The 20,517-nt window shown below is 40.0% G+C and overlaps 1 protein-coding gene across 1 annotated transcript; it reads right to left on the bottom strand.

Annotated features, from left to right (window-relative positions):
* Window positions 1–4,043: 4,043 nt before the first annotated feature.
* On the bottom strand, window positions 4,044–17,957 carry pdlim1 (PDZ and LIM domain 1 (elfin)). Its single transcript, XM_054799386.1, has 7 exons — window positions 17,744–17,957; window positions 16,619–16,770; window positions 12,323–12,407; window positions 10,128–10,312; window positions 7,723–7,871; window positions 7,417–7,534; window positions 4,044–5,673 (listed from the first exon to the last, which is right to left on the bottom strand). Exons 1-7 carry the CDS (start codon window positions 17,834–17,836, stop codon window positions 5,487–5,489), a joined length of 969 nt encoding a protein of 322 aa, XP_054655361.1. The 5' UTR covers window positions 17,837–17,957; the 3' UTR covers window positions 4,044–5,486.
* Window positions 17,958–20,517: the final 2,560 nt, after the last annotated feature.

Raw genomic sequence — 20,517 nt, 5'->3', positions numbered from 1 at the left:
AAACGAATAACAATGATTTTATGCAGAATTAATGAGAGCCAATTCAAGAGCTGTATCCAAAACCATGTCCTTCCAAAAAAAAAAAAAATAATAATAACAATAATGTTCACTTTTGATTGTTGGTGTAGTTTGCAGTGCTACTGTATGAACTTCACTGCATCTTACTGTTCGTACTATTTGGATGTATAATGATGGTCTTTTACATGAGATTGGTGAGGGCGCCATCAGACCAAATAGAAGGAGGGGAGCTGTGCGCACGGCCTCGTGTGTCCTTCAGCTTGAACAAAAAAGACAAACCGTCTCCAGAGGACAGCTATTCCACTGTAATTGGTGTACACAGGCTTCAAAAGCTGAGGTGAGATGTACAATGCATTGCCTGTGAAAGGAAACTCCAAAGCACATTAAAAGTGAATTAGTTTTTGTTCAAAGTGTGTTGGGGGTCATTCCGGTCACGACGCGCGCACCTCTCCAAAAGCGCACACGTCTCCAAAGGCGCACTCCATACTTTGTAAAAGACAGTCACATTGTTGAAGGGGTCCACAAGAGCTGTACATATGGCATCCGGGTTGCAATTAAATGTTTTTAAGATGCTTCTTTCTTGAAGAAGTTTCCCTTTCTCTTTCTGTTCTCCGGCAGCTCTTTGGCAGAAGGAGCGAGAGGAGGGGGGGCACATTGAATGGCGGCCCTGATAACAATCTGGTCAGCGAGTTGTTGGACTTCGATTGCCCTTCTCAAAACGTCCTCCAAACAAAAAAGCTGAAGACGAAAATAAAGCCCCACCTGGTACCCCTGTTTGCTAAAATAATAATAAATAGATTTGCTTGAATAAATAAGCAGAGGAGGGAGCGCGTCAGTGTTAACCAGGCGCACCGTGCAGGTATCACCTGCTGTGCAGCATTTTATTGTTAAATATTGTTAAAACGCTTTCCCTCGCAGCTCGAGCTGCTCTCATATCTGCTATATCGGTGCTCGTGTTTGCCCACACTTTGCATAACAAGCAGCATAAAAACCCAAGCAGAGACCTGGCTGCTTCAAACACACACCTGTCCGCGTGAGCCACATATGGACACGGCATCAGTGATTATTTGGAAAGTGGCAATATTTCAGTTTACTTTGGAGTTTTCTTGTGCTTTTTATAATAGCAAGGCGCCGCCTCATATCTCTTCTGTGTATTTGTCCACTTTATTGTAAGCATATGGAGATCTGATAGCTTCCAAAACACATATTTGGACAGAAAGTTACGGAGTTTTTTTTTTATCCTTAAAATGGCAGTTATGTGTAATACAAGTGAAATTTGAGTTTCTAGAACATTTTTATAACTACATATTTCGTAGTTTTTTTGTTCTTTTTTTAATCTTTTGCTTTAGTTTAATTGGTTATAAAAAACGGATAAGCACCACGTGGGTTTGGTGGTGCTATTTTACAGGTTCTATTGGCGCACTATTATAAGCTCCCATTTTTGGAGGAATTGCACTTAATTCGTTGTGTCTCGCAGGGTAACCATCTTCACCATGCATTCAAACAACAGCTTTGGTATTTTTAACTGACTTTCTTCAGCTGGCACCATGCGTAATTGTCCAACGCACACGTTTTACGCTCTAACGCCGTGATTTTTTTTTTACCCTCTTGAGTGTTATTACATTTTGTTTTCTGCTGCTGGTGTCAGTTGAATCATAGAAAATGCATAACATATTCTGTATTATTTCCACTTAAAGACAAAAAGGAGCGAAGAAGATGCCTAATAGAACTTGAGTAGTGCGCATCCAAAATATAGATAATCTGGTTATTTTCAAAACAGTATCAATTTATGTATTTTTGGGAGGCCTATTTTAATGATCTTGCTATTTAGGGTAGAGCTACGATTAAAGAACAAGAGACTTTATTTAGAAAACCACAGTTTTCAGTGCGTAAAATGTGCCGTCACAGCCGCATCTGTTGATACCTCGTGGCTAAAATGTAAACAAATGTGCAGTTACTCACCTATTATTCCATTAAAATACCACCTATATTTATATCATCATTGAGACACTTTTCATTATTCTCTAAGACGAACACGAAAAGGATAACAAAAAAATTGGTATATTCACCATCTATAAAAATGATGCCACTTAGGTGTTAATTATTGTGTTTTGTTCAAATCCATATGTTGCCTGGGGCATCACTTATAAATGAGCAAAGAATACACAAAGAGATACAGTAGTGGGGCTGATGAGAGGGTGGAAGACGTGCTGCCTGGACGCTGATTGGCTAGCAGACTCCTGCTGTTGATTCAGGCGTGCAGGCTGATAAGATAAAGGCCTTATAAAATGACAGGGATGCGCCCCCAACACTCACTTGCCTGCTGCAACAGGGAATCACAACCAATCACACAGGTAAGTGCAAATTTCTATGATTTTTAAAATCAATTTTCTTCAGAAATGTTCCATGAATCCGATAACAAAATCTGATTGACACCGAGTGATATTCGTTTATCAATATATTTCTCCTAGACTTGTAATGCATCACGCTTTTGGTTGTCTTATTTCAGCTACACGAGAGTCACAATATTAGAACCAACTCTCATGATGCAGGACACTTCCATTTCATTTGTCAAGGCAGACTCAATAAAGTTATTTGATTGTGTGCTTAATGTTGTGATTGGCGAGTTAAATGTTCATCGTGGCTTTCCTCATTTCTTGACAAAATGCCTTCATACATTTCCCTAAAATGCAGTTTGGACGTGTAGTTTTGTGCATTCATGTTTCAATAAAAGAAATTTGCTTGGTTCGACTTAATTAAAGGCATAAAAAAGTAAAATTTAAATATTGAAACCCCCCCATAAAAGACTTAAAGAACAATGTAAAAAAAAAAAAAAACACAAATAAAAATGACAAAAGTGGGTCGCAACTTCGGGATCATTGGAAAATGTGGGTCCCTGGTTGGGACCATTTGAGAACCCGTGCTATAGATTCACTACGGACACGGTGAAAAGTTTCAACAATGTATTTGTTCATTTATTCATAATTTTGATGATTATGGTTTAAGGCAAATCCCAAATTCAGTGGGGGAAAACAAAGTTTAATATTGTGAACGACTGGTTTGCACTGGAATCAGCAAACTGAAAAACGTCCTGATCCTTGAGTCGGTCTCTTAATCTGAATTGAAATCCTGAAATCCAATAAGTAAGCACCATATTCTAATTTATTGAGCTGTACCTTAAAAAACATTGTGCACAACAACACTATGCATTATTATTTGCTGTTAGCATCAACAATTCAGTCTGTTTTTGCTCCATTTTTCAATTTTTGCGTTTTTTTTTGTAGTTTATTCTTATTTTTACAATGTGCCACAAGCTGCCCTGTCCATGCATTAGATCGTGTACCTAGTGCAGGGGTGTCCAAAGTGCGGCCTGTGGGCCGTTTGCGGCAGTAATTTTTAACAAGAATAAAGTCAAAATATTACAAGAAAAAGTTTTACGAGAATGTCGTATATTATGAGGGAAAGTCATTAAAAAAAAGTCCAAGGTCAATGAAAATACTAATAAATTAATTTTTTTGGTAGCATTACGTTACCAAAAAAAGTTATGTTATGAAAATAAAGCCGAAAATATCGGAATAAAGTCATAATTCCGAGAAGAACATTTACAAGAAAAAAGTTGAAATATACTCTAAATTGTCCATAGGTGTGAATGGTTGGTTGTCTCTATGTGCTCTGTGATTGGCTGGTGACCAGTCTAGTGATCCCGCCTCTCGCTCGAAGACAGCTGGGATAGGCTCCAGCATATCCACAACCAGGAGCGGTATAAAACATGGATGGATGGAAGTTTTAACAGTTGGGGAAAAAAAAGAGCAGAAATGAAAAAAAAAAAGCAGTAATTTTACGAGAATAAAGTCAAACTATTAAGAGATAAAGTCGTATTATGACAAAAAAAATCAATTTTACGAGAATAAACTGTAATATGAGGAAATATGTTACTTTCGTAGCGTATACATTTTCAACAAAAAACATTTGTTATTTTTTAAGTTGTACTATTATGAGAAATAAAACAAAATAAAGTTGTAATTTTTGGAAAATTAGGTTGGGGAAAAGTTACAGTATGGGAATAAAGTCATAATATTAGAAAAAGAAATCTTTCAAAGATTAAGAAGAAAGTTGAAATTGTGTATTTAGAAGAATCAGCAAAAACGGAAAAAAAGAGCGAAAAAAAAGCCCAAGTTCACTAATAGGCTTTTAAAATTTTTTTTGTTTTTACCTACATCACAAAACTGAGTTGCAGTTTTTTCTTGAAATACATATCGACATGTGCTGCTGTACAAAACATCAAAGTAGACCTTGAATCCTTTCATTTTTCATTACGTGGCCCTTGGTGAAAAAAGATAACACCCTGCCCAGTGAGTCAAACGCTGCTCATATTATTAAATGGGGATTATGTTCAAAGACTTGTTTTATATCATTACATTCGTAGCTCCAACGTGATCGCCTTTTAATGGAATGCTGTATAAAACAACCTCTCTTTAACAGGATGTTCCCCAAAGATCACCAGGCACCAAAGAGCACCGTGCACACATCCAGGATGGCAGCACCGGCAAAGCAGCAGCCCAAATGTGTGCATTCTGCACTGCGGGGCAGGCGAAGGATGAAGGCCAATGACAGAGAGCGGCACCGGATGCACAACCTCAACTCAGCTCTGAACACGCTGAGGAACATCTTACCAGCTCTCCCGCAGGACACCAAGCTGACTAAGATTGAAACGCTGCGCTTCGCCCACAATTACATCTGGGCTCTTACAGAGACTCTGCGCATGGGAGAGCAACACGCGGCGGACTACCCTCCGGTCTTCAGCCGGGCCAGTCCACCTGCAGCTGAGGATCACTCCACGTCTGATCTGACTTTTTGTTTCCCACTCACCTTTTACTCCAAGTCACTCTATAGTGAAAATGAGCTCATGCACACTTGGCAATAATGACTTTCAAAGCTCACGTTTGTAGCTTCTTTCACTTGCTTGGTGCAAAAACGTAATGACTCGACATTGTCGATAAGTCTCCTCATTAAACATGCACTTCTTGTGTTTATCTAGTTGTGTTCCAGCCGCAAACGCAAATCATTCAAGTAACGTGAGGCAAGAGACAACTAAAATATTTATTTGGCATTGATATTCAAAATGTGTTTTTGTATTATATTTGCCTATTCAATAAAAACAGTAGAAAATGGTTGTGTTTGGTGGGTTAAAGAGCGTCCCTTGTTGCCAGGTTTAAAAAGAGCATCATAAACACAGACCCCTCAAAGACGGTGGTTCTTTTCTTGTGAATACTGCACTCATCAGTGGCAAAACATGACTGATGCCTATGTGAATGTGAATGCTTCTCCTACTGTGGAGGTCAAAGTTCATATGTGCAAATCGACGTTCTGTCCAGTGCCAGTGGCTGCACAGAAGAGCGCAAAGGAAGAAGGAGCTAAATGTCGGAACGTCTGGGGTTGTCGCTAAACTATTGGAGCTCAAGAGGGGTTTACTCTGGGAAAACCGTGACCACGTCGTAGCCTTCGGGCGGGGTCATTCTCTCGCGTGCGTGCTTCTCGCAGTAAATCTGGTCCTCCACGAAGAAATGTCCCTTCTGTTTCAGGTTGACGTCACAGTCTGTGCAGGTGTAACATTCAGGGTGCCGGAACTTGTCGCGCAGCTTCACCAACATCCCACTGAGACACACAAGTCAGGAATTCATCAACATATGTTCCCATTTCAAATGCTGTGAAAGTACAGTAACCCTCGTTTAACGTGGTTAATTCGTTCCAGACCCGACTGTGATAAGTGGATTTGCTCAAAGTATGAATTCTTATTTACAAATAGTATAATTATGTAGTTAGAGCACAGAAAACCTGCTTACGACCTTCTTAACACAGTTTGACTTTATTAGAGCCCTCCACACATGAAATAACACCCCTATAGTCACCTTTACACTGGTATTAGCCAATAGAGTAGACATAACATAAAATAGGCCATTCAAGGCATACAGTAAACAAGACTCATACTCGTGTGTGTTGCTGTAAATGTGTTCAGGTGGCGCAGACAGGACGTGACGTCAGGTGGTCAGAGTTGAGTTTTAGCTTGGTGTGGGTTACATCCGCAACGGTAGTTTGTGTTATGGATTATGCAGTAAAATGCAATAAAAGCCTGTTGTTCTTGCCATCAAGTCTGGTGCTTGTTTGTCTCAGCCAACATTACAGTGACATTACTGACTCCTACTGACCAGTGTAGAATACCACACATCATCACATCTTTGAATGCGTCGTTTGAATGCCTTATATTTGTATTTTACTTCATTTAGCCATTTTTATGCTTAAAAATGCTTAATTTAGGCAAAAAACATATGTCATGTTTGCTTAAGTATGCAGGGTTTTGACCAATAATAGGCCAGGTTCAACCACAAAACAGCATAATTTATAAAAAATATATATTTCTGAGAGATCACGATAGAGTTAAGCTGCAAAATTCAAACCCCCCAAACAAGCGGGATATACACACACACACACATACAATATATGCTTTGTGTCATTACTAGTCGTCGGTTTCAACATTTCAGATTTTCAAATTGAGCCTTTTGCTGTATTTTTTTAAATCATTTTTGCTGTTTTTTCAATGTTATTTTGCAGTGATGCAATGACAAATGAGCCAATGTTTTTGTAATGAATTGATGTCTGTTGTGCACTTCATTTTTAGTCGACACATTTACTGTATATAAATGTGATGGCAATACAGCGGGTCCCATACTTGTGATTCAGCATTCACATTTTTTTTTCCCCCTAAGAGAATACGTTATTCACCCCAAGTCGATACGGGTAAAATGTGCAGCTGTTTGCACACTCTTTTTACATGTCTATATTGTCATGCTTCATTGATAATGTGTTTTCTGTCAAACGTTGAGATTTCGCCCTGTGTTCAGTGGTTTTTGAACGCACCATAGCTGCTGTGAGATACAAACGCGAAGTGGGGGGCGGTGTTGGCAAGCCATGGTCTCTGAATCTAACTACTGTGCATAATTTGGGAACCACCAGGTGCTGAAAAAACATTTTCTTCCCAAAGGTCATTTCATGCACAGCAACACTGTGATAAAGCAAATGTTGGCTTAAACAAAAGATTTCAGATTATTGGCAAAATGTGTTAACTAACACTCTACTTATCACAGAAAACGTGAAACAATGGTTTAAATGAAACTTTTTAAGATTTACGCTAAGTGGATTCTATTGGTCAAAAGACAAAAGACACATCAACATCCACAAGGTGGCGCCAGAGCCAAGGAAAAGTGTCCAGTGAAGGACATTGCATAAGGTGTCTGGTTATTCGGCTTGAAGTACCCTGATAAAAAGGTATATAAGCTGTAAAAATAACGATATGTAAAAAAAACCCAAAAAACCCTAAAAGGATAAGGATGAAATACTCACACAATCCCTGATCCGCATTTATCACAGACAGGCAGCTTCTCTGCTTTTCCGACAGAGGATCCAATCTTTGTGGTTGGCGCTTTGACACTCCTGAACCCTGATGGTTTGTCAGAGTTTCCTACAATACATACGATTTAAATAAATAAAGACAATTTGTGGTCTTTTATTACATTTATTGGGAATATGATCTAGACTCAAGGAAGCAAACACCTTACAAAGCAATGGAAAGCTGTTATCAAAGGATTACAAAATGTAAACAGAATCAGAAAAAAATCTGTAGTGGATCTGAAAGTAGTAACTGTGTACCTGTCTCAAGAATCTCCTGAAGCACCTTGAATGAAGCAGACTGTCGGGGGGGCTCATCGGCGTCTTGGTTCTCCTGCAGCATTTTGTAGACCTCTGAATCTGCTGCTATGGGAGGCCGCTTGGTGGCCTGTGATGGATCTGATGCACCTCTACAAGGCAAACATCAACAGGCTCATACATTTCTAGGAACCACAGGGTGCAAAAGAGCTAAACTGGTAAACTTGGTCAGTCTTGGTGACTTAACAAAGATGCATGATGCTAAACCATACCAGCAACATAAAGGCTGGTAAACTTAAAATTTGCGGATTTTAAATGGGAAAATAACTATGGGAAAACTGCATGGATTCCATTTTAATGACAGAGCAAAACCACTGACCTAAAGTTGGAAAATGACTTGTAATGACAGATACGAATGTTTCTACAAAGTTTTAACATTGACAAAAAAGGGTTCAAAAACACATTTCAATTGTGAAACCTCACCACAACAAGCTAAATCCTTACGACAGACACCGACCATGAACCGCAACGCTTCTGGTTCAAGTCCACCCTGACCGCTTTACTCATTAGAGTCCCCCATGAGGGTCACCTCGTCTTTATCACCCTCTCATACATGCATAAAATACTTTATTGCTGAACCAAAGAGATCCCAGCTGTCAGACTCTATGATAGTTGGCTTTGCCGGGCCACACATCACATTTCAGGTGCCGTGAACAATGGCTCTCTACAAATTCAATTATTTATTTGTGGCAGCCCGGATTCCTTATTTATAAATAAATGGAATATTTCTTAGTTAGAGCATAACCTGTTTCCAACCTTCTCAAAATAGTTTTGAACATTATTAGAGCCCTCTAGAGATCCCAAACACCCATATAGTCACCTTTCAGTTTATATTACCCAATATAGTAGACATAATAACAAAAAACAAGCCATTTATGACACAAATAAGACTCACGCTCGTGTGTGTTGCTTTAAATGTTTTCCGGTGGTGCGGACAGGAAGTGACGTCAGGCGTTTAGAATTTCAGCTTTTAGCTAGCTTTAGAGTTTTAGCTTGGCGTGGTTTACGGCCTCAACAGTAGCTCGTGTTAGGGATTATTGTGCCTGTTGTGAGATCATTCAAACCTGCAATAAAAGCCTGTTAGGCCATCCAGTCTGGTGCTTGTGTCTCTCACCGAACATTACAGTAACATTACTGACACCTAGTGACCAGTGTAGAATACTACATTTCATCACAACGTCTTTGAATGAGTCTTCTGAATGCCTTATATTTGCATTTTACTTCATTTAGTCATTTTTATGCTTGGAAATTCTTAATTTAGGCCAAAAAATTTTAACACTTGCTAAAATATGCATATTTTTTTTTACTAATAATAGGCCATATTCAACCACAAACACCGTGATTTATTAATATATTCTTGAAAACCCGTGATCGATTAAAGCCGCAAAATCTGATGCCCATATTATAACCGGACCGCCTCCCATCTGAAAGCAACTTCATTGCTCCCGGTCAACCACAGATTAGATTACAACCTCCCCCTATTCCTTCAAGGCCATACAAAACCTTACCCCTCTTTATCTGACTGACCTCCACCACATCGCCACCTCTCCTCCATCCACATCACTGAGCCTTCTGCCCAGCTCAGCACCAAGGGGAGCAGAGCTTTCAGCCCTCTGCTCCCAAACTCTGGAACTCATTACCATCTGGCATCCAAAATATCAACCCACTCCACATCTTCAAATCCAGATTCAAAACTGTTCAAGATTGCATATTCCACATGACTGCTTCCACGCTGTCCTTCATTTGATGGTTTGATTTTAGCCTTCATTTATTTCTGTATCTTGCGCAATGTCCTTGAGTTTTAGAAAGGCGCTTAAAAAACAAATGTAAAAATTAATATATTATTATAAAATTCGAAGCACTTAGTGGCAAGGGATTACTGAACAGCATTTTCTGTATTCCAAATGTCACCACAGAGGGGTTCCAGTGGCAAGCCAAAATGCAATATCAATATCATCATCACACTGATTAACTGTATCAAGCAGCAAGAAGCCACTTGGTTGTAACCAGCACAGGCACTGTTTTTTCCAGTCTCATCTAGTTTACTACCTAAAGCAGAATAATATGGCATCAGCTATGGGAAGCTGAGTTACATCTGTGCAGACCACTGCAATGGCAGACAAGTGGCAGCTGTCATCTGATCTCTCAGGAGTAGCAGTAATTCCTACCTTTCCCAAACACTGCACATCTATTAAGTTTTATTGTTTAACACACCACAACTCTTTTTTCCTCTTTTATGGCAGTTAAATGTTAAAATGACTCATCATTCAAAACCCGTTTCAACAAATGAGTAGTAGATACATTAGGAGTTGCATAAATCAACTAGTGTCAAGCGAGTACTTTCTTACACGCTGTCAGGTTCGCCGGTGGCTGCCATTGTTTTAACTTCGTCCACAGCCGAGTTGAAGTTCTTGATGTTCTCTGACGAGTAGAGGCCAGCTGGGTTGTTGTACTGGTTGGTCACAACCTTGGAACCGAAACTGGTGAATGGCAGAGCACTCCTGTTGTGGGCGGAGCCTATTTGTTTCATCTCCTGCCAATGACATACAAGAAGTTGCTGTAGAAGCTTTTTGTGTGCAACTGAAAAAGAGAGGTGTGCAGCAGTTGCGGAACAAAACGGACAAATCAAAACACACTAAATATCTTCAGGAAGAACTCATGTCATTCTTGCACATGTTCTGACCCATGTTCTGGTTAGATGTGCTAATATACAGTATATACAGTGTTTCCCACAGGACTGCAATCTATTTGTGGCGGTGGTGGGTTGGGGAGAGGGATGACAATCACCGAATGTGCATAATTGGCCATAATGTAGAATGAAAAAGTGATAAATATATTTACAACTATAAATTAACTTTCTTCTGATGCCTCTTTTTGTCATTTAAAATATCACAAGACGGACCCACCTGTGGGTGCTTTTAGATGAGGAGGGGCCCACAGCAGCACTTGCTATTCATCAAAAAGAGCAATACAGTGGAACCGAGGTTAGCGTATGTTCCAGTTATCATGGTTTTGGTTTACGTTGAAAATTGACGCTTAACATCTTGCCTCGGTTCACGTACATTTCCCGGTTAGTGTACAATATGGCACATGTCTTGTCGTGTTAATACACTGAGTAAGTCTAACTGTGTTCGTAACGTATCTTTGCAAACAAAAGGTCTTCAATCAAGGTAAAAGTGACGTTACATGTTAATTTATCCTTTTCATTCATAATTTATATGCATTTCCAATTGTTTTCTACATGTAAAAATAATTGTACAACTATAAATAAAACTGCAATAAAAGCCTGTTGTTCCGGCCATCAAGTCTGGTGCTTGTGTGTCTCACCGAACATTACAGAAACATTACTGACACCTAGTGACTAGTGTAGAATACTACATAATCACAACATCTTTGAATGTCTCTTCAGAATGCCTTATACTTGCATTTTTGTTCATTTAGCTACTTTTATGCTTGAAAATGTTTAACTTAGGTAGAAAATACGTATAATTTGCTTCATGGATATTTTTGACTGATAATAAGCTGTATTCAATCACAAATCAGCATCCATCCATCCATTTTCTATGCCTCTTATCCTCATTAGGATCGCAGGCGTATGCTGGAGCCTATCCCAACTGACTTTGGGCGAGAGGCGGGGTACACCCTGGACTGGTCGCCAGCCAATCGCAGGGCACATATCGACAAACATTCACACTCACATTCATACCTATGAACAACTTTAGAGTCGTCAATTAACCTAACATGCCAGTTTCCTCCCACATTCCAAAAACACAAAATAGCATGATTTATTAATTTATTTTTGAAAAACCGTGATAGAGTGAAGTCTGAAAGTGGCGAGGGATTACTGCAATGGGTTTAGGCGCGAGAGTGAACAGGTTAATTGAACAGTTTATATGTGGCGGGCTTCCACCAATAAATGAATGTGTAGGAAACACTGATATATTACTTCAAATCCTGCCTTGGTGACAGCTTTAAAACGTCATGACCGTGGCATGCCATTGAAGTACACACACAAATTTTGCCAGTTCATGCTTGACTGTGGCAACGCAGGAATGGGCTCATGTTTCAAACATCACACAGTGAAATTACATAAACCAGAAACTGACAACACACTAAAAATCATAAACCAGCCATCTCATAACACAATCATTTGGACAAATGAAAAAGTGACGAGGCATTCAAGTGACAGCATACAGGCATTTCACACGCGTGTTTGTGTTGGTGACAAAACTGCACATCAACAACAAAAGGAACAAAACTGCGACATACAGAGCCTGTGACACATCACACTGGCCTTAATTTTCCACTCATCTGGCAGGGACTGAGGCTTGCATCAGAGCTTGGCTGATAAACTACTGTCGTCTAGGAAACCTCCTGTGGGGAAGTAAACAATGACTTCATCCTTGACGGCAGGGGTGCGGCGGGGAAAACGTTCAGACTTGCCGACTACCGGTAAATTGAATCTACTAATTTCACGCTGAATGACAGGAGAGCAAGTGATTGCGCAAGCTCCAGCTTAGATGTTGAGTCTGCAAACACGTACCCGTGGCTCTGACGCAAGGTTCATCTTGTAGGGATGTGACTTCCCTTCTTCTGAGGACAGCGGCGACCACAACTTATTTTCTGATCTGAAACGCAGAGGATGGATAACCTTTATTAAAGAACCACTTTAGAGGACCATCTTGCTTCCAAGTCATGCGTATTTACACAGCAAGACACACTTTTACCGTGCATGTTTTGTCTTAATATATAGATTTGGGAAGTTTACCACTTACAAATCTGTGTGTTTTAACAGACTACACTACATGCTCCCCACAAACCCGAAACCTGCAACGTGCAATCGTTGTTCAAATGTTTTGCATTTTGCACCTTAATTTTTTACATTTTTGCACTTTTATATTTATAGATTTACCTGTAAATAATGTGCAGTGTCAGGAACTATAGTGAGTTATGTGTTTTGATTAAAAAATGGTCAACACGTGAACTTTCCTGTTATTTCCTGATTGCAGGCGTAACCCCTGTGACGTAATGACACTGCTCCCCAGTACAATGGAAAATGAAACTGGTGCCGGAATCCTTTCGCAGGCAACACGGTTCCAACCCTGCCTCCAACTTAATCCAGCACCAACACCAAAGTTCACTACAGTGGAAAAGTGGTATGTGTGGAGTTTGCATGTTCTCCCTGTGCGTGCGTGGGTTTTCTCCGGGTACTCCGGCTTCCTTCCACATTTCAAAGACATGCATGTTAAGTTAATTGTTGACTCTAAATTGAAACTGAAAAAAAAAACAAACAATCAACTAGTTTAAGGGCAACTACGATGAGGAAGGGAAATTGAAGGGGGAAGCCTGTCTCTCACACAAACTCACGTACGCGCTGTATATGTCATAAGACAGTGACAAGCTGTACAATGCATACATTCCTGATGAGTACAGTATGTACAATGATCTTCAATCATTCAGTCATGAAGTAGCAGATGTCCTAGTCTTAGTCATAGCATAGTATGACCTCATGTGAAAGAACATATCTATTTCTATGGCCTCTTAGTTTAGGGGGATAGAACTAATGGAGAGCTATAGGGGCAGACAGAGCAGAGGCTTTACCGGTGTCCACTCCATGCGTTCACTGGCGCTGACAACACCGGATGGCTCTCGTATAGACAAAGCAACCTGGCTGCAAGTGTACATGAAGGCAGATAGAGATATAATCGGTTCTCTGCAGATGATTTCAACAGAGGCAGCAGTGACCAAAATTATGTTGGCAACTCTGGCTAGCTTCATCTGTGCAGCCTTTCCCCCCAAAGGCATCTACATCCAGACCATCTCGGGAACTCTGGCATCTCTTCTGCAAGCGTCTGACAGAAAATGACACACTACCTCCAACCCTTGGAGCTCTGAGACAGCATGCCCTGAGAGTCTATGTCTAAGCCTGAGTGTTAGAGCCCCTGCAGAATGGCTACCACAAGGAGTCCGATGGTCAGCTGAAACCAGCCATGACAGATGCCCTTCCAGTTCTAAAGGCCATCATTAAGATGGTTAGCTGGTAATGCAAAACAGACCTGCACCAATCTTTGCCAGTGTGACAGTGAGTGTCATAATGATAAGGACATACTGAACAAATATGAAACTGATGATGACGATAATGGTGATATGTAAAGACTCCTTGGTTGCCTAAAATATTAAACCCATTTCTGGCATGAGCAACATGTTGGTTTTTAAATGGAAACACTCATGTCTGATCACTTGTAAAAAATTCAATGAAATGGAAAATGTCGGTGAAATATGTTTGTGGTTGAATCTAGCTTATTTATTTTGAAACCATTGGATTCCTTGGCCCTGAAAATGGTGGTTTTGCTCTCAAAATCAAATTTTGGGGGTATTTAGAAGCTGAGATAGTGACGAAAACCTTTAATCACGGCAGACATTTTGTGAAAATCCAAGATGGCGGCCATATAGGATTGGAGCAAATGGAAACATTGTTTTTCTGCAGTCGTCCCTCACTGCATCGTGGTTCGAACTTTGCCTCCTCGCTCTATGGTGTTTTTTCAAAAATAAATTAATAAATGGATCGATGTTTCGTGGTTGACTATGGCCTATTAGTTATAGTCGAAAAATATCGAAAGACAAGTCATATTTATGTTCACTAGGTGTCAGTAACGTTACACCGATGAAACATCTCTCTACATTTCATTACCTTAACTTGCGGCCAGTCCGACATGACAGTGAAAAACGTTCTGCTCCCACTCTGCATGGAAGTGGTACGTTTTTGGATCCTTCTTCCCCACTCACTTTCAAACCTATTCTTAAGTTTGTGAGAAATAAATTGGAGGCTAACTAGCTAGCTCGGTAGATTGCCATTGTTAAAGCGGCGTCCGTCTCGTGTCACTTCAGAGACCCTGTAGCCTGTGCAAAAGCGGTGCACAATGTGATGTAAACAAAGCTAGCAGTATAGTCGGAGTGTATGTCTATGTACGGCAGATTCACGTTAGACTGGCTGTTCTGTATCTCTATCAAGTGACAAACCTCAGAGTGAGGATGGATGATAGCTGATCTTTTTTTAAAATGCCATGCGATCGACCCACATTACTTTCGAGATACTACAGCTACAACGAACTTTCCCGATGCTGATGTGTGAGTTATCGGTCTTATTATTGCTTATCATGGCTACTATATTAGGTAATATGAATATAAACGTGACTATAGGGGTGTTGTTTCATGTCTAAAGGGCTCTAATAATGTTAAAAAATGTTTTCAGAAAGTCTCGACAGGTTTTCTATGCTCCAACTACAAACATTTCATTCATTAATATTGAATCCTATTTTGCGGAAATTCACCTATCACGAACCTACCAAACATGATAAAGGGATGACTGCAATACTGATTAAGGGAAAACTGCACATTTTGGGGAATTTTGGGGAATCCCTATGTGAGACAAGAACACACGTTTTTCACTAAGAATGCGGGTAACTGGGATTCACCTATTCCACCTATAAAGCCTTCTAAAAAAAATCCAAAAACATGCAACAAAGTTTCACTGTATATACATGCTGTAACCATGTAGCAACTGGCACATTCATGATAACATGTAGTTACATTATTTTGGTCATTTTAAGCATCACCGGAACTTCTTTCCCTGGCGCTGTAATTAATCACAGCGCGTATAGCAACTAACACTACTTCCATCAACAACAACAGCATAGAGAGCACGTTCTGTGTTTGGAACCACTAATCATGGTAGTCTTCGTGAGACCTGCCACCAATGATTCCTTTGGGACATATTTGGATCCAAAACCTTATCTTTTTGAGCCTGAATATACGGACAACGAGCAACGGGTTTGAGGAGTTAAGCGGGCAAGTAGAGTGGGTGACAGGCTTATTTTGGAAACACTTCATCACTGATTCAGCTCATGGTCCAAGGCGTGATCCGTGCTTTTAAGGCCCTCTATATGCTCAACATGTATACTGTATATTTTCTCATGTCTGAGAAAAGCGTATAAAGTGTGTGGTGAGGGGTTTTACAGCCTTAAAACATATACAATTAACGAAAAAACATATATCGTAAATTAAAAAACATACCTTGTACATGAAAAAACAAAAAAATATAATGAACAAAAACAATTATATTAAAAAATGAAAAAAAAAAAAAAACTTCTACTACACGGATTTCACTTAACACTGGTATTTTTTTGGAACCTAACCCCCGTGTTAAACGAGGGAAGACTGTATAACAGTCATGTATGGGAGTTATTCTACACGCGTACGCAATTTACTTTAACCATGTTTGGCCGCGGCTTTTGACCTCAACCCAGCTTTCGTGTCATTCAAAAACATCCAACTGAATTACAGGAAAGATGAGTGGACACATTCTCAGGGCATTCAATCGAACGCAACTGGACTATTCAGGTTGTCTTAGAAGACGTTTTGCCTCTCATCCAAGCAGGCTTCATCAGCTCACGCTCAAAGACTAGGTGGATCACACACCAGTCCGACTAGATAGGACAGCTGTAGTCTAAGAGATGCAAGATCCAATCTATTTATTCTCTAAAAGAGGAGGTAGGTCCAGACATGAATGGCCGGCTTTGTCAACCTCTTTGACAACCTGAACAGTCCAGTTGCGATCGAATGAATGCCCTGAGAATAAACTGACCTGGATGAATGACAATATTCACAGGCATAGCGTGCCACATAATTTATGGCTCCATAAAACACTGCTCTTTAAAAAGGCATGAATGAACATTGCGGCATTGTCTTAACACCTGGATTGGGGATGAGGTGTCCCACACAGGTGTTTATCAAGCCTGAGGCATTGCAGGTCAGACCACCGTATTCTGCTGCATCTTACCTGTCTATAGAAAGCGCCATCTCTTCTATGCAACCTTTAATTTTGCTCTGTGCTTCCAAGTGAGTCATGTTGTCTGTGGCCTCACCATCAATAGCTAAGATCGTGTCGCCGATACACAGGTTGGCCTGGGCTGCTTTGCTTCCAGGGGACACCTGGATCATCAGAGACAAATTATGAGTATCAGTTTGGCTGCCGAAAGGTCATTTACAGTATACTGTCTACTCCTCTAATCTCAAATCTTGCTGCTACTCTGGTTAACTGACCTTCACACACTGACCTAAATGCATGTTATTGTTTACAGTACCCACAAGCGGCGACATGCTTGGCAGAGAGAAGCCTCATGGGCAAACACTGTTGAAGATAAAGCCCTGAAGAGAAGAAACTCTGGCACAGTTCAGGAATTTGTAATCATGTTTAAATGGGTGGGGAGGACAGAGAACAAGACACAGAGAAAAGCAGCCTCTATTTTTTTCCAACATTAAGACAGGCAAGTAGTTTTTTTACAAGTGTTCCCCCCCCACTGACACTCAATTAAAAAGATATTTATCAATATGTTTAGGAAAGAGGATAGTTTGCACTGCTGTCACTCTAATATTGTGATTACCAGAATAAGCAACAGATGGCAGTCAAAATATTAGACTACAAATACTGTACCACCACTATAATGGAGCACAGTATTACACCACTGCTACTTGAAAGCAACATTAATAAACCCGAATGTCGATTCAAAAATTGAGCAATACAACATTATGTTTAAAAAAAAACAAATAGAATGAGTCTCCTCGTGTAAACTTTGGTGCGTTCAGGGACCCTTGGAAAAAAAAATGCTTTTCCATTCTGAGGTTTAGGAAACAGGAATACTGCACAGCTAACACAAGTAACGACACGTCGTGTGGTGTTTGGTTAAACATACAGTGTTGGTTAATTTCGTTATCCAACATTAAAGTATTGCTACCAGCAGCTAGAAGCTAACAGTAGCTAGCTATGATGCAGTTCAACAAGTTGAAGTATAAAGTTTGTTGTAGTATAAAGAACTTTTGTACTTCAACCTGCCCCAGTTGTTTCGGGGAAAGCCCAGGCGTGGTTCACTTAACCACCAATAACTAGCTACCCATCAAAACTTACCCGGGAAATAGTCAGCGGTTGATCAAAGTCTTTTCCTCCGACCAGCCTGAAACCCCAGGGTCCAGGACCTGGCATCACTACCCGGAGAGGCATAACTACACGTTGGGTGGGCAGACGTGACGGTCGACGTGCTCAAATGATCTGTCAGTGGTCCTTTTCCTTCTACTAATGACCTGTGAGGTGATCAATGGCCAGGACTGGAGGCACTAAAGGGGGCGGGACTTCAGGTTAGCTGGACGAATAGGTTCGTAAAGCCTCCTGCTCGAGTGAGACTTCAAAGATCGTCTGTAAGAAATTACGTCTCGCTTTTGGACAATGAGAATGAGGTGTGAGAAGCAAAATAGGTCAGGTAATGCCAAAATAATGACTTAATGAATTTATTTTTAGGATTTTTTTTCCGCATGAATAAAGATACATTATTTTATCACCAAACAAATACCTGATTGGACTCATAGAATGAAGCTGGAGAGTGATGCCTCTTTCTATTTAAATGATCTCAGGCGTGCTGATCTGGCCTACTTACCGGCCTCCCTGTGCCGTCACTACTGTGTTACATGCAAGTTTACCATTTATGGTAGAGCTTAATCCCAGGATGTGGAATGTGCCGCTCCCAAAACTTGAATTCCTTCCAGGATCGCTGCTCTCAAGTGGAAGTAAAAAGATCCTTTTAGATCCTTTTATCCTAAGACTGAATGAATCACACATTTTTTTGGTTCAATTTACTAACGAACAATAAAGTCCTGAACACGTCTGTTTGAATGTGTCACTTTAAACTCTGAATCTCATTTAAAACACGTGAAAACACAACAACACCAAGCATGCAGGATGAACAGATTGATTTTGCCGTTCAACTCACTGTTAGAGAACAGCAAGTTGTACAAAAGTACTGACTTGTTGAACAGATGGGCATGGGGCATGTACAAAAGTTTACCTTAAGTTCACCTGTAGAGATTTTAGTGCATTTTATGTTCACTCAATAAGAGTGACTAGATAAGAGTGCTTAGATTCTGCCCCAGAACCCTCCCCCGTCTCACTTTAATACGCCTCACACTTATTAAGCACATTTAAGTCATCAAATGTATATGTACTCACCACTAATGAATGATAATGAAAGAAAAAACTTATATATAAGCTTCATTTTTGCATCTCACAAAAATGATGGCGTCTTCAAGGACTGTCAAACAAAGTGCGAAATCTCAACGCTTCACGAAAAAACATCAGTGAAGCATAAAGACATAAACATGTAAAAATAGTGGGCTTTTTAAAAAAAAAGTGGTACATGTACGCTGAATATTTTACCTGTATTATCACATATTTATAAAATATTACTGAGTTAGGGTGAATGAGATGTGTTTTCTGTGGGGAAAACGCCTCTTTTGGGGGGAAAAAAACCCTTGAATTTTTTTTACCAAAAAATCTGCGAATTTGGAGGGCGTGAGTGCTGACTCGCAAATGTGCGTGGGGGCCGCTGTATTGTATTTGTCAGGGGCCCGATGTCCCCACCTTTTTGTGAGTGGCATATATGGACAAAGAGTGAAACAATCTAGAACTGAATTAGTGACGGCTGTGATATGGAGAAGTGCTAAGATCTAATAAGTGCTGCTTCTTCCTACTCCTTTTTGGTCATGTTGAATAATGAATGGTGAACATGTGATGTAACATTGTGTGCATGTTTTGAAATAAACCAAACTAAACTAAAACTAAACTCAAATGGTCTTAACATTGGGCCCACATTTTCCAGTGTTCATCAAGTCACCACCCACTTTTATTTAAGTAATTTTTATTTGAATGTATTTATTTGTTATGCTTTTATTTAAGTTAAACCAAGAAAATGTATTTTTTTATTGCCTATGTCACATATTGAAACATTAATACATAAAATTAGGTGTCCAGAGTGACTTTTAGATGAATTTATTAAGGCATTTTGTCAAGGAAACGAGGAAGGACATGATAACTGCCTGCAAATAATGCATGAATTGAAACAACAACAAAAAAAAGTACTAAATAAGACCACAAAATCACCAAAGAGGAAGATGATAACTAAAATAGTCCTCAATTTTACATCAACATTTAATAAAACAAGTCAGACATTAGTTGCATATTACATATTTTCATGTAATTTTTGCCTCGCTGTCTGCGACCCACTCAGAATGGGTTCGTGACCCCCTTTTGGTCCTGACGCAGCTGGATAGGCTCCAGCATACCTTTGACCCTATAGTGAGGGGAAGCGGTCGAGAAAATGGATGGATAGATGGGTCCCCAACCACTGGGGAGGGGGCTAAGGCAGGAACAACATCAAATTAAAAGCACAAAATGAATACAGACCATCATCCACCAGTACGAGTTTTTCAGAGAGAAGATTACAATGTCGCTGTTTGGTGTGTGTGGTGTCAGGCAGTGCGCTAGCATGAGTTACCTTTTATGCACAACAAATATGCACATTAGCGCTTAATAACGTCATCAAACGTTGTCTCACCTTTAGGCATTTCCACGTAGTATTTGGGAACAAATATCAGGTGAAAGAAAACCACAGTATAGTGCAGCATGGGAGAAAGTTACCACATGCACACAGCTACGGTGCGTTCAAGGTTTGTTTGACGGGTCGCCGCTCTCCGAAGCACAATGAAACAAAACGTAAAGATGTGGGATTGCTAACTGTATATTATTTTTTGAATAAAACAATGCTGCATATTTCCAAAATTCATATGCATTTACATAAAATCTGATGTCGTGTTTTTTTGTTTTTTTTAATCACTGCACCTAAAAGTTTGGTT

This window comes from Dunckerocampus dactyliophorus, chromosome 14, assembly GCF_027744805.1.
Source record: "Dunckerocampus dactyliophorus isolate RoL2022-P2 chromosome 14, RoL_Ddac_1.1, whole genome shotgun sequence".
NCBI lineage: Eukaryota > Metazoa > Chordata > Actinopteri > Syngnathiformes > Syngnathidae > Dunckerocampus > Dunckerocampus dactyliophorus.
Note: the sequence above shows the minus strand (reverse complement) of the source record. Positions and strands in the feature narration are given on the sequence as shown.

Excerpts from the sequence above, each read along its gene's own strand:
- pdlim1 (XM_054799386.1), bottom strand. The coding sequence starts at position 17,836 with ATGCCTCTCCGGGTAGTGATGCCAGGTCCTGGACCCTGGGGTTTCAGG. Across the intron at positions 16,771-17,743 it reads AACCGCTGACTATTTCCCGG|GTGTCCCCTGGAAGCAAAGC; the intron begins GTAAGTTTTGAT and ends CTGATGATCCAG. Across the intron at positions 10,313-12,322 it reads ACCTTGCGTCAGAGCCACGG|GAGATGAAACAAATAGGCTC; the intron begins GTACGTGTTTGC and ends TGTCATTGGCAG.